The following is a 13,049-nucleotide window of genomic DNA, read 5'->3' as shown; positions in this document are numbered from 1 at the left end:
TGCCTTGGCTACTCGTCCCGCAACTCGATTCAATTGGGCCCTTATGAAGAAGAGGTTACCCTCGAAACGCGTCGGCCACTCCACAATTGGACAGCATCACCTCTCCATCATTTATTGCTTCTTCGCAATTTGTTTTAATATGTTAAACGTCACGAATTACTTTGTACAACAGAATGTGCCTTTTGGCAAATTTTGTTTTCCTCTTTGCCAAATAAATTGTTATATGCTCAACTAACAAACTGCTGTTATATATCTATATCCATATATTTGAAGGCCCTATGTGGCATCAGTAAACAGTGTGCAGGGGACGGGAGGGCCCCACTTTTTGGGTCCTCTTCTATTTTCTCTTTTCTGATTTAGGCTTTGTGCCAAGGCCTTTTTTCCTCCCCCGCACCTTTAAATTCTTAAACCAGCTCTTCTGTACATATAATGATGATGATTTGAATTTCTATATCAATTGTTACCAGGTGTGCACCACTGTCAGCATTTTAGTATTCTGAACCCCCCCCAAGCAGCATAAGTGTCTGACAGCGGTCCCCTCACGTCACGATCCCATCCTCGTTGCCAGTGTAGTTTAGTAAGGATCGGGTAACTCCAGGTAAGTTTACTTGTGCTGTATTGTCCTGTTCCTGCACCTTCACCAATACATTAGGATCGTAGGGAACACAATGGACAAGACAGGAAGGAGAAACACTGGGCTTGCCCCACACCCCACTCACACTCTCTCTAACTGATTAGCCCAACCGTCACCCGTGGAACACAACAACTCTCCCATTCCACTAGCATGATGACACCACCACATTCCGCATAAGCTCATATTACAACTCAAGGTCAGGGATCCATGATCTGCCGTTTGACAGCGGGCCGGCAGTTGTGGGCACCTGGGTCCCTCCCGTGTGGTCTCATCGCTCTTGTTGTGGTGTATTGTGTTTCCGGGTTTGTGTAGTGAAAGTTGATTTTTATATTTGCTGTGCATACACAGTCAACTACATGGCCCCTCGTGCAGCTTCAGGAGAACACCCTTTGATGTGGGTCAGGGATAACGATGGCGATGATGACGCTGCTCAAGCGCCGCCATTACGCTCCCGCCCAGTGCCAACAAAAAGCTGCAGAACTCACGAGCTATAAAATGGATGCCAGCGGCGACCTGCAATGACATCTATTTACACTGCGCCACTCTACTCCCTGGGCAAATTAAGCATGCAGAAAGGACACTTGCAGTGAGTTATGGCCGCCGAAGGCCAACAAATCAGATTTACGGGATGCGTTTGCAAGGCCTTAATAGTTGGCGGTGGCGGCCTTAATTAAAAAAAAACAAGACCAACGCAGCTGAGCCGCAATCTGCAACTGAATCCAAGACAGGGTTAAAGAATGACCTACCCATCCACCCCCCCTTGAAGATTGTCCCTTGTAATGGGACCATATCTTGCCTGCTCTGGCTACACGTGGCCTGTGCCTCCTCCCTGAGCCATCAGGCACCATGCTTAGGAACTCTCTCAGGGGTTGGTCATGAGTAGGATCTTTGGTGCAGGGTTTCGTGAATAGAGACAGTTGTATTGCAGTCACCCACCTTTCTTCCAAGCACAAGCTCCCTTTACAGTACAATGAATACAGGACGAGAGATGAGGAGGAATGCTCTGATTACTTACTGGAACTCTTCATTACGCCTAGTCCCACTCGTCCTCGTCACAGTACAGACGAGGAAGAGTGGACATGGAGGTAATGGGCGCACCTCCAAGGGCGATACCGGCCCCAACCTTCGAGGGGTGGGGCACACTTCACATGGTAAGGTAGAGGCAACCATCAGAGACTTTGCGGGAACAGTGCAAACTTACTTGAATGGGGCCCACGTCATCCTCCCCATAGGCAATGTTTGCTGGAAGAGTCAATTTCGCAGCAAATGGTGCAATATAAAGTGCATTGGGCCAGAGGCATTACCCAAAGCAGGATAGAATCTAAAGGCAACGTGTACACCTGTATTGGTACCTACTAGCATGGTGATGCTGTGGTTGTGATGTGGTGTGTGGTTAGGTTTGGTAGCGCACACTGTCCAGCTGCACTGTATTATGGTAGCCCGATTGGTGCTTCGCTTGGAGTGCCTTTGAGTATCTAAAAATATGCACTCCATGCAGATCGAGTCCCACCTTTTCAGATCAGCACACACAGCACAGCAGCCTTCCCCTGCCGCCTCTACTATGCCCTGCCCTACCTCTTGCACACCCTGAAGTGCCAAGTGACCATGAACAAGGCAGAAGTTGTGCTTTATAACACCAAATAGCATAGCATCACAGGGCATAGAAAAGTGTGGCACTGTTTGTCCTGTAGGGCCGTGTTCTGCCCAGCCTAAGCAGCTGCAGTATTGTGCACCAGGGCAAGAAATGAATGCTGGTTCAGCTATACTAGAATCTCTGGTGCCCTGACTGGCTGGAGAGAACATGCAACCACCTGTCAAATCAATTCACATCGGACTGAGGCTCTCCTTTATGTTCTGTTGATTTATACCATGCACCACTACCACCCAAGGGCAGTCTCCAGGCACGCACGTGGCTCTGCAAGAGAAGAGGGCGGAGGTGTTAGTGAGGACAGCATGATAGGATAGGTTCAGAAGCAGGAGGAACTGGCATCTGTGAGCAATGTCTTGCGTGTGGGAGTTGGTCGAGAAGCCCCGCTTGTTGTAACCGTAAGGCTAGGACTCAGTGCCTTGATTGTGTGCAAGTGCCTGTGTTGGGTATGTGGGTCGTGTGAGGTTAGTGTAGGTTTGAGGTCATAAGGGGGGTCCAGAGTGGCAGATGACTATTAGGTGTTTGATTGAATTGTGTTGCTGTGATTTCTGTAGTGTTGTTGGATTTATGGACTGTTTGCATGGGCATGTTACCTCTAAGGTTATTGCCAGAATCTCAGAAAGGTGGTTGAGTGCGAGAGTTAGATTAATTCTAGAAGTGTCTATGTGCAGTGTGGATAGCCACTATCGTATATAGCGGCGTTGGTTATGTTGGAGGAGCAGGATAGGGAGTAGTTGGTTAGTACATTGGTTATGTATCCTGCAATAACACAATAATATGTGAAAACAGAGGCCTGCTATGTGAAAGCAGGGGTCACAAGCATAGGAGCATAACGGAACACAAATGTGTCCCTAAAAACATGAAATCTACCCCATTGCAAGGGAGGATTTTTCAAATAGCCTGACAAGTCATTTGTAGGGAGATCCAGTTTGCTCCAGTTTTTTTTTTCTTCTGATAAACCACCGTGTTGTTAAACGATTTGTCAAGGATTACACACTCTGGCTAAGGAGCAAAGTCATCATCTTAACGCAATCTGCCATTTAAGCACTTTATCACATACATTCCAAGCTCTAGGCAGTCCTTGCAAAGATCCCAAATCATATAGTAACGCATCCTGACAATATATAACTTCTTATAAAAAAACGTGTGAAAGCAAAGAAATGATTGCAGCTTCACTTTCCAGGTCCCAAATGGAAAACTACATGCTGCCTCTGTTTACAGTACTATACTTACAGCTCTAAAAGGCACCGAATAAAAAACAAATCTATGGTATTGTTTAGCCACAAACGTCCAACTTGTTGTTATGCAAGATAAAAGAATGCAAGTACCCACAAAAAGCAGTCCCCTTTTTTACACGTTAAACTAGCACCAAACATGGGCATGAACAAAGCTATTTCAAAGGATTTTTATTGTGTGTCTCACTTTGTCTTAGAAGAAGAAACATCTTCTGGGAGGTAAAGGGAGCTCCCCTCTGAGGGCTTTCAGTTGGAATCGCTCCATTCAGGGTCCCATTCACCTAAGCATTCACCCCTGACAAATGGGGGGGGGGGCTGCTGATAACAAACACAAGTTCCAAAAGAGTTCCTGCCCGGCCCCCCTCAAGGCGCTGTCCGCACAGTGCTATCCTAGAAACGGCTTCTCGTCCACATCGCGTGTGTCTCATGGAAGCTTTGGACGATGCGAGTAAAGCCCCATGAGTGACGGCCGATCATTTCCAAGGGAGATGGGGGTGTGAAAGCTTCAGAGGCAAACATTCATCCATCCAACTGCAGTCTATGTAAGCTGTCCCAATGGGTAGCCACAGTCCGCTTGCCAGGGGCTATTAAAACCTTCACCGCACCCAGTACAATTTTGACTCAATAGTGGCCATCAGAAGGATAGACTATCAGGCTCTTCGAAAGGTCCGATCACAGTGGGTGACTTGTCGCATCCCTCCTATTACAAGCACACCCCTTACCATCTTCTCCACTTAACTTATCTGTCTTTTGTCTAACTCCCCCCGCACCTCTATCTCTTATAACCCATCCTCCTGTGGGGGTCACAATACGCCTCGTCTTGGTGCCATAAGACCACTACTGTAGTGATGGATGCAGTAAAAATATCACTCAGCATAACATAACATAATGTTTTATCCTTGTATTTTTGTTTTTATTAGCTAATAACTTCATATTTTATTTGTTATTTTTTTTTTTTTCTTTTATGTTTTTTTTTAATGTTTATTGAAGTAGAACTAGTTGATTTGAGTTGACATAGATTTCATTGTTCGTCTTGCTTGTGTAAAGGTTCTTGAGAACCATATACAAATTAAAAAAAACATAACATAACTTATGTGTTTTATCCTTGTATTTTTGTTTTTATTTGCTAACTACGTAATATTTAATTTTTCTTTTTTGTAATTTTTTTCTTTATTTTCTTTTATGGTTTTTTAAAATGTTTATATAAAGAGAACTAGTTGATTTGAGTTGACATAGATTTCATTGTTCTTCTTGCTTGTGGAAAGGTTATTGGAAACCATATACAAATAAAAATATTTAAAAAAACATAACCAAACTTTTCTAGGGCAAGTGCAAAAACTGGCTAAAGCCGCCGATGCGTTTAAAGGTTGTGCTGGAGCAATGACGCTGTCTGTGATTCTGTTACTATTTCTTTCATGGTTGCACCTTATTTATTTATTTACTTTTTGATATGTATGGTTTAAGAATGGTACTCAATGCTGCATACTCTGGTGTCTGACTACAAAAACAGGCGCACTGTTTCAAGTTGGCTTGTGTTCATCTAAAACGTGCAGTTACGACTGCCCCCCTCACCCAAGAGGCTAGCGATAAGGGGCAAAAGGGGTCACTACTCCTGAGGAGAGTTTGACGAGAATGACCATTCCCCTCTCATTCGGACCTTCTTCCCTTTACACCACACCACAGAACAAGGCATGAAAGTCAGCATTCTCCAGTGGCAACCTCTGCCTGAGCCTTGATTTTATTATTATTATTATTATTATTATTATTATTATTATTATTATTATTATTATTATTATTATTTTGTTATGAAAACATCTGATAAAAGGATGCTGCAGAGTGGGTGGAGAACAGGGACGTAATTTCACCAAAATGCCAGGGGTAACGGAAGTGACATCACATGACCCTTGACCTCTGATGACATCACATGAAGTGATGCCATTTGACCCCACCCTGAAGTCACATCACGGGAAGCAATGCAATACGATATTTCACACAGTGACAAAACAGGAAGTGGCATCACATAGCATTGTTTCTAAGTACACTATGAAAAATATGGTTATGATATCACTGTAAAGTGACATAAATTTATACCAGAATGAATCACCATATGTATCATTAATATCAATGTGTGTATAGGCCCATATTACCAAATCACTGTGAATGAAAGTAGACTTCCAAGGCCAAACGATAATGATGTGTTATTATATAGCATTACGCGTAAGCACTTCATATAGAACAAATAAACATACAATATCATCCAACCTGTGGTGGTACTCATTTATCGACCTCAGAAGGATGAAAAGCTGAGTTGACCTTGTCGGGAGCCGAACCTGCAACCTACAGAGCACACGCACATTGCAGCAGCGAGCGCTCAACCCACTGAGCTATCTTACAGGCTATAGCTATCAGGAAATTAGCCACTCATGAAACAGAACCACTTGCTGCTGGCCACAGCCCAGGAGCCTCAATTTAAAAAATAACATTTTTAGCAAGGTAGCAAGGGAGACCACAGAGGTTGCAAGGGGGACCTCGGGGGTCGCAGGTGCGATCCCTGGCGACCCCTAAATAACGTCCCTGGTGGAAAATGAGCAATTTCCCCCAACACCCCCAGCCGAGAACCCCCTTCCAAAACCTCCAAACAGTATATCGAAACACCTCGAGACACGGCACAAGAGCACTGGAACCTGCTGAGTGATAGGACATTGTCAAGTCTTCTTTCCAAGGAGATGGGACCATGGTCAGCTGTGGGCCTCACCTGTCACAGGTGCAGCTCACCATGAGCGAGAGCAGGTTGTAGATGATGTAGGTGAAGATAACGGCGGTGATGGTCCCCCTTGGGATGGAAAAGCTTGGGTTCTTCAGATCCCCTGGAATAAAAGAACAACAGGCAAGTCAAAAAATGTGGGGACGCGAGAAGAAACGACTGCATGAATTGATGGTCAATGATTTAGTGCTCAGGGCTTGAGGGTCTAACTTTGAAAGAAGACGCATCAGTGCTTAATTTGTGGCAGTGTTTGCCAGGGCTCAGCCTTGGCACTCATTTATGACTCACTTATTGTCTCAGACTCACTTTTGAAAAAAAAGTTTTTTATTGTAAATTGGTTTTGTTCAAAACCTTATACATCACATAAATCCATTTGATGATTCAGTTTCATAACACATTAAAAATACATGAATATTCAGTAATTAATTAAAAAAAGAAAAAGTAGTGGATTGTACATTAAACACAATGTTAACTAGGATCCAAGTTTATCACCGCTCATGATTGAGGCATCCTCCACCCTATTGCAGTTTACATTTTAAAATATAATATAATCATAGATTTCTTTAAAAATTGAACTACACCGATTAATAAAATCGATGGAGCACCTTATAGGATGTACCTCCAAAAGTGTTAATCATTCAGAGAGCCAATGCCATAAACAGATCTACTAAACAGTTCTTCTCGGGTCTTCTGCAATAAAGGACAGGAAATCAACACATGGTTTAACGTTTCTATGGAATATCCACAAAACCTAGACATTGCACTCTCCCATTGGCCTCAAATTGATAAAACCTCCCCCGTATGCAGAAGGTTGAATCTAAACCACATGAATATACCTCTATAGCATCTAATGGGACACTGTTTAAGGTATTTCAAGAGGGGTCCCCTTTTTTTGGATCTACATGTATTTCTTTGTAAAGGCGTTACCTGGTCCTAGCTTCACCTATCCGTATCCAGACTTCATCTAGAATGTTTCTCTTTACCTCTCCGGGTTTAACAAGTAATAGTTCTAATGACACCTCATAATATTGCAGAACAAATTCACAATTAGCCTTGAAAGAACCAAATTACCCCTCCCCTCTCCATCTGGAGATCCATTACTCCAAACAAGGAATTCCTTTCACTGATCAGTAACCTCCTATATAGTAGTAATGACCTCAGTTGAACAATTAAGTTCAGGAAATTCAACGCCAATTCAAATTGGATCATATTTAAAGGGACATAATTAGGCAAAAATAGTGCTGTGCTTAAAACTATCCCTTCCAATTTGCAGAGTTCCAAATTCTCAACCCAACAACTCATTTACAAGCCATACAGAAATAACATTGGTATAACCTTGGATTTAGAAAATTTCAACAGCAGTAATATCGTGAATCAGCAGTACTTTTTTCCCATGTTATGCATTTGCAATGCCAATTGATGGGCCTTTGCCCACAGGTCCCTCTTGAGATTGTTGATTATTTTGGCCTAGTTAGCCTATACCCTAGGTATTTCAGTGAAGGTACTACCAACACTTGAATACCACCCATCAACCACTGGAAATCAGCAGATTGGCATTTCTTTCCATTGAAAGACATTATGTTCGATTTTCTTTGGGTTGATAGTTGCACTGTTCAATGAGGCAAAGTCTTCAAGACGTAAGATAAGTCTTTGCAGACCTACTCCAGTTCTATCCATAAGAAAAAATCATCTGCGTAGGCCACCCAAAAAAATCTCTCCTCATTTATCTTGGAAGCTACAAACGAGGCTTCCCGCAGATGGTCACCCAAATCAGAGACATATATGCTAAAAAGGATTGGGGCTGAGACACACTCCTGCCTCAGTCCCCTGCTCGTGATTATGGGGTTCGAGATATCTCCGTTCATGTTCAACCTTAATTTTATCACTGTTTCTCGATGCAGTTGAATCAAATCTCCAGCATCTAGGCAGTATCCTCCTCTTTGAAAGCTTTTCCCAGAGTCTTGGTCTATCAACAGCATTGAAGGCCATACTCAGATCTACACTTGCCACATACAGGGGATCCTTTCCTTGCCTACATGCCTCATCAATTGATGATTGCGTAAGCAGACCACTTGCGTCTGTTCCTTGAGTCCCCCTAAAGCCTGTCTGGAATTTGGAAAGTCTCTCTGTGTCTCTACACCTCTTCTCCAATTCTTTCGAAAGACATCCAGCAAATACTTTGCTTTCAATGTCCATTAGCGCAATAGGCCTATATAGTCTGCAGGCTCCAGGTGACTTCCCTTCTTGTATATCGGGACAATTATTGAGGTAGACAAAGAAAGAGGAATACATTTTGCAGCATTTCGAAACAGTATGTTTAACATGTCTGACCACACTTCCTGGTACTGCTTCATAAATAAATCACACAAGCCAGTCGGGCCTGGTGCTCGAGATTGGGAGGCAGGTTGTATCATCGTTACAGGATGTTGGGTGGAAATATCCAGAACTCATCGCTCACTACACATCCCTGTGGACATTACCCCTTTTTCACCTTTGTACAGTTCGGAGAAGGATCTTTTCCAATCATCCTCCTGAATAGGATTTATTATCTCTACATTCTAATTCCCTTCCCTTTTCTTTGATTAATGATATTCCAGAGATTTTTTGTGTTTTTTTTCAACACCGCCTCAAGCATTTTTCCCCATCCCTTTGGACAAGCAGCCACCTATGGCTTTTAATCCAATTTTCATAGGATTGTTTTTCTTTCTTTATTACCAAAATTCTTTGCAATCTCATCTAGAGAACCCATACTCCCTTCCTTGGTCTTCCTACGCATCTCCCTTTTCCTCAATTGAACATACTTCACATATATGTCAGGATGATTAGGACATGTTCCCCTTACTTTGATCCCTGTAGTGTTACCCAACGTTTCCATTATAAATGTAGGGAAGTTCTCCACTTGCAATTCCTTAAATATTTCCAGCAGTGTGGTTGTGTTCCAAAATTCTCTCATCAGCCCCTTAAGGTTCTGCATACTTCTCTGGTTACGATTGGCTCTGTTCTTATTGGGGTTTATTACAATGTTTTTACAGCTTGGTGTTTTTAAATTTCGGAATGTTAAGTTAAGGTTCAGGCTAACTATATCGTGATCACTCTCCAAGCTACCAATTACCTCTAAAGAGTTTGTAGCCCAATGTAAGACCCTCGACACCACCACGTAGTCCAGCCAAGAACAAGATTATTTTCTGTGCCAGGTGGATTTTGCAGGTATATCTCCCACAGTGTATCCATTAAGCATGGACATGCCCCAACCCTGCCAAAACTCCCTCCAATATCAACCTTGTTCAATCTGTAGTTGTACACACAAACTTGTGGGATCGCATTCTTCATCCAGTGCTACAGTCCAAGGCAAACAATCGGTCTCATTTAGAGTCTGGCGGTCCGGAAACAACGGTGGCGGTAAACCCGCCACCACCATTGTTTCCGGACTGGCAGATTACGGGTTCTGCAGGTGGGTGGTGTCACTCCCGCCAGGTCTGACCTGGCGGGAGTAACGCCACCTGCCTGCAGACAGAAATGGAAACACTGGCTCCATCATAGACGGAACCGGTGTTTCCATTGTCCCCATCCCCATGGAGTCCTATGGGACTCAATGGGAATGTGGATTTATGGAATTCCGCCTCCAGAATTACCGGATCACCTGGGTTGTAATGCCCCGGTGAAGCCGGCAAACACGGAGGTGGTAATTCATTCCAAGTCCGGCAGCAACCTCACAGTTTTTCCGGCTCGGTTACTGCCGGACTTGGAATGAGGACCAATGTCTCCCAAAAACACTCGTTTTGGACTAATAGGGGTTCCATATCTAAAGATTCCCCTGGTTACAGTATCACACAATCAGATCTCAGGTCGTTATTCGCAAATGACTTTCACTTTGTATCATTACCAATCGTGTAACTCTTGCCTGGCTTGCCCTCCAACAGAACTAAACTAAGCCCTCATGTGGCACCATTATCACTTCCGCATCTCGTAGTTCCACCTGAGCGGTTACCAGAAGTTCTTCCAAGATCCCCACTATAGCAGCAATGTCACAGTGGGAGGGAATCCAATACACATTGATCAGAACAATGTTTTTATGTCCACGGTTCGTTCCGACCTCCAACAATACCCCCAGAATACCTCTATGTTCACCTGAGATTATTCTTCCCTTAATTCCCACCAGCTGCTTAACGCAGACATATAGGCCCCCCGAGCGCCGACCAGCATTTTGTCGAATTGTCGATTGTTGGAAGCACGCATATCCATCCCAAACCAAATTTTCCATGGCACTTGTTTCCAGAAAGGATAGGTAGGGCTTTAGAATAACTTGCCAAAATCCCTGATGTTACACGTTGCCAGGGTGAGGGTCTTTGTAGTTAATACTTCTTTTGAATTCCCTATGCTAGCTTAACCTATACTCTCTTGAGTCCAAATGCCCCCCATTCCCTATATGTTGCAGGGCCGAAATAACAGCTAACCAGTCAATCTTTACCAGACCTCCTTTACCTCCCTCCCCCCTCCCCAAGGTGACATATCCCTTCTTAGCTTGCATACTTGTAGATTCGAGGATCTTTAATTTCCCATAATCCACTGGAGACACGATAAAGCCCAAATTCACGAGTCTATCACACTCCGCCAGTACACGTTCATAATCCAGTTTCGACTTAAAGTGGACGATGGAGCAATTCATATCCCCTTTATCCAGGATTTCCACCCTCTCGATGTCCCCAGAACAAAGGGCCCTAAGATTAGGGATTTCAGCCAAAATCAGGAGTACATTACTTCTGTTTAGACGTAGGTTCAGTAATCTGCCAAACATATGTGTAAACATCACTTGGACTCCCTTTGTCTCTGGTGTATTGTATATCAGCTCTTCAATTTCCACAGTTCTTAAGTATTTAGAAATGCCCACCCATGTTCTGATACCCCCTTACTTCTTTGCAGAGAAGACATAAGGGATGTCCCCTCTCGTAAGTTGCTGAGTTGGTGTCCCCGAGCCTGTGGGGAAGAATGCATCAATGGACTGTAGATGCGATTTAATACATTCCCCAGATTTACACTTTCTTCCTAACCTTGATCCGCCCTCCTCTCAGACTTTCCCTCTTTATTTGCTCCCTCCTCTCCACCCATCCTAGATATTCTGGCTGGTCTTAATTTGACCACCTGGCCCCCCAATTACACCACCCTCTCGTCCCCCGTTCTACGCAGGCACAAGTCTCGGTATTCAAGGGATATTCTCTTTTCACCCCATTTCTCCCCTTGAATCCAAGTTCCCACCATGCATCTGATAGTCTGATATATTGCATGATATCCATGCATCACCCCCTTCTTTCTGGAGTCATATTTTCTAGAGCCAGAGTATTAGCCTGTAAGATAGGAGTCTGTTTCCCCCCACATTTCCCCACATTCTTTCCTTCAGCTTGATATCCGCTTGATCCCCATTGCCCAAAGAACCTCCCTTGTAGGGCTCCCCTTGTTTTCAATACTCCCCATTGTCAGACACTGTGGTTGGACAATAGTAGCACCATCTTCTTTAGTCGGGTGAACTTTCCTACTGTCTGGACCATTCAGGCCCTGGAGATCAAGGCCCCTTTGAATGGACACACATGCAGTTGGACGGTCATTTCCCCCATCACACAATCAACTACTATTCCATTCTAATTTTTTCTGTACATTTTCCAATCGATTGGACAATTACCGCTGGTTGGACAATTTCCTGTCTGGGTAGTACCTCTCCCCCTACCCGGGTCCCCATATCAAGTAAGTTAGCTGCACCCAATTCCTGGTTTGTGTTCCTTGTATTACTACCCTCAAGACCCTCCAACACAGGGAAACGATGACTGACCCCTCTGATTGCCTGGGCCCCCCTACACACGCCCCCGGTAAACACATTTCTAAAGAATTACCACATATTAGTATTTTTATTTTTTGATCCTTTCAAATGTTTTGACTTCTTCATCCCCACACCCACTCCATTGCCTTTCCCTTCTCCTCTTTTTCCCTGACATGTCAACAGGTTCAGGGTTTGGTCTAATCCCCCCGTCCCCATAAATTTCCCCAACACAACATTCGGGGTTCTCAAGTTCACAATAAGCTTCATTAGATCCTCCATTCAATTATTTCTCCTCCTCACAGTCTGTTATGATGAGGATAGGCGGGTGGGTTACATCGTTTTTTGGGGCCACACAACCAACTCATCTGCAAAATTCCTGATGACTCAGTGCTGCCAGATGGTGGGTCCACAAGAGTGCCTCCACTTTTTCACTGATATTTGCAAGTAGAACGGAGAGTACCCTTACCTCGTCCCATATGTTATCATAAAACGTAACAAACCAGCTTAAAACCATGTTTAGTGCAGACAACGTTGGGGAAGTCAAACGGATTTGTTCGTCCGCCTCTCTCAAGGTGTGGTGGATGTGACTTATCCCATCAGAGCTACCATTTCCTTGGACATTAGTTACGTGGGTCTCCCTTTCTTAGTTATCCATAAAATTAGTAAGTTCTGTCGATGAGCCATTAGTAGAGGGGTCACACGTGTGATGGATGATTGCACTCCCATACCCTCTCCCTTTGTTACGAAACACGGAGTCTGTATGCTCAATTAGACTAAGGTCGTGAATATCGTTAATACGAGTCCTGTCTAGCCTTGTGAGGCCCCTATTCTCAACTTGGCACAGTGAAGGCGCTAAACAGCACGATTCACTGCGCCAAAAGAGGACGCCCAGGCTCCACTGCTATTCTCAAGTGGGCCTGGGCGACCTCGTAGAGCACGACAGTGATCTGTGAGGATTG

The 13,049-nt window shown here is 44.1% G+C and overlaps 1 protein-coding gene across 1 annotated transcript in view; it reads right to left on the bottom strand.

Moving 5' to 3' along the window:
* The window catches only part of LOC138491168 (solute carrier family 12 member 9-like), a 1,232,896-nt gene that overhangs the window by 746,075 nt on the left and 473,772 nt on the right, over nucleotides 1-13,049 (bottom strand). The window contains exon 6 of the mRNA XM_069617543.1: nucleotides 6,273-6,384. Within this exon, the coding sequence (XP_069473644.1) occupies nucleotides 6,273-6,384 (112 nt within the window). The remainder of the gene's footprint in view (nucleotides 1-6,272; nucleotides 6,385-13,049) is intronic.

This window comes from Ambystoma mexicanum, chromosome 10 (genome assembly GCF_040938575.1).
Source record: "Ambystoma mexicanum isolate Mex_15411 chromosome 10, UKY_AmexF1_1, whole genome shotgun sequence".
In the NCBI taxonomy this organism is placed as follows: domain Eukaryota; kingdom Metazoa; phylum Chordata; class Amphibia; order Caudata; family Ambystomatidae; genus Ambystoma; species Ambystoma mexicanum.
The sequence above is the reverse complement of the archived record's forward strand: the minus strand, read 5'-3'. Positions and strand labels throughout refer to the sequence as shown.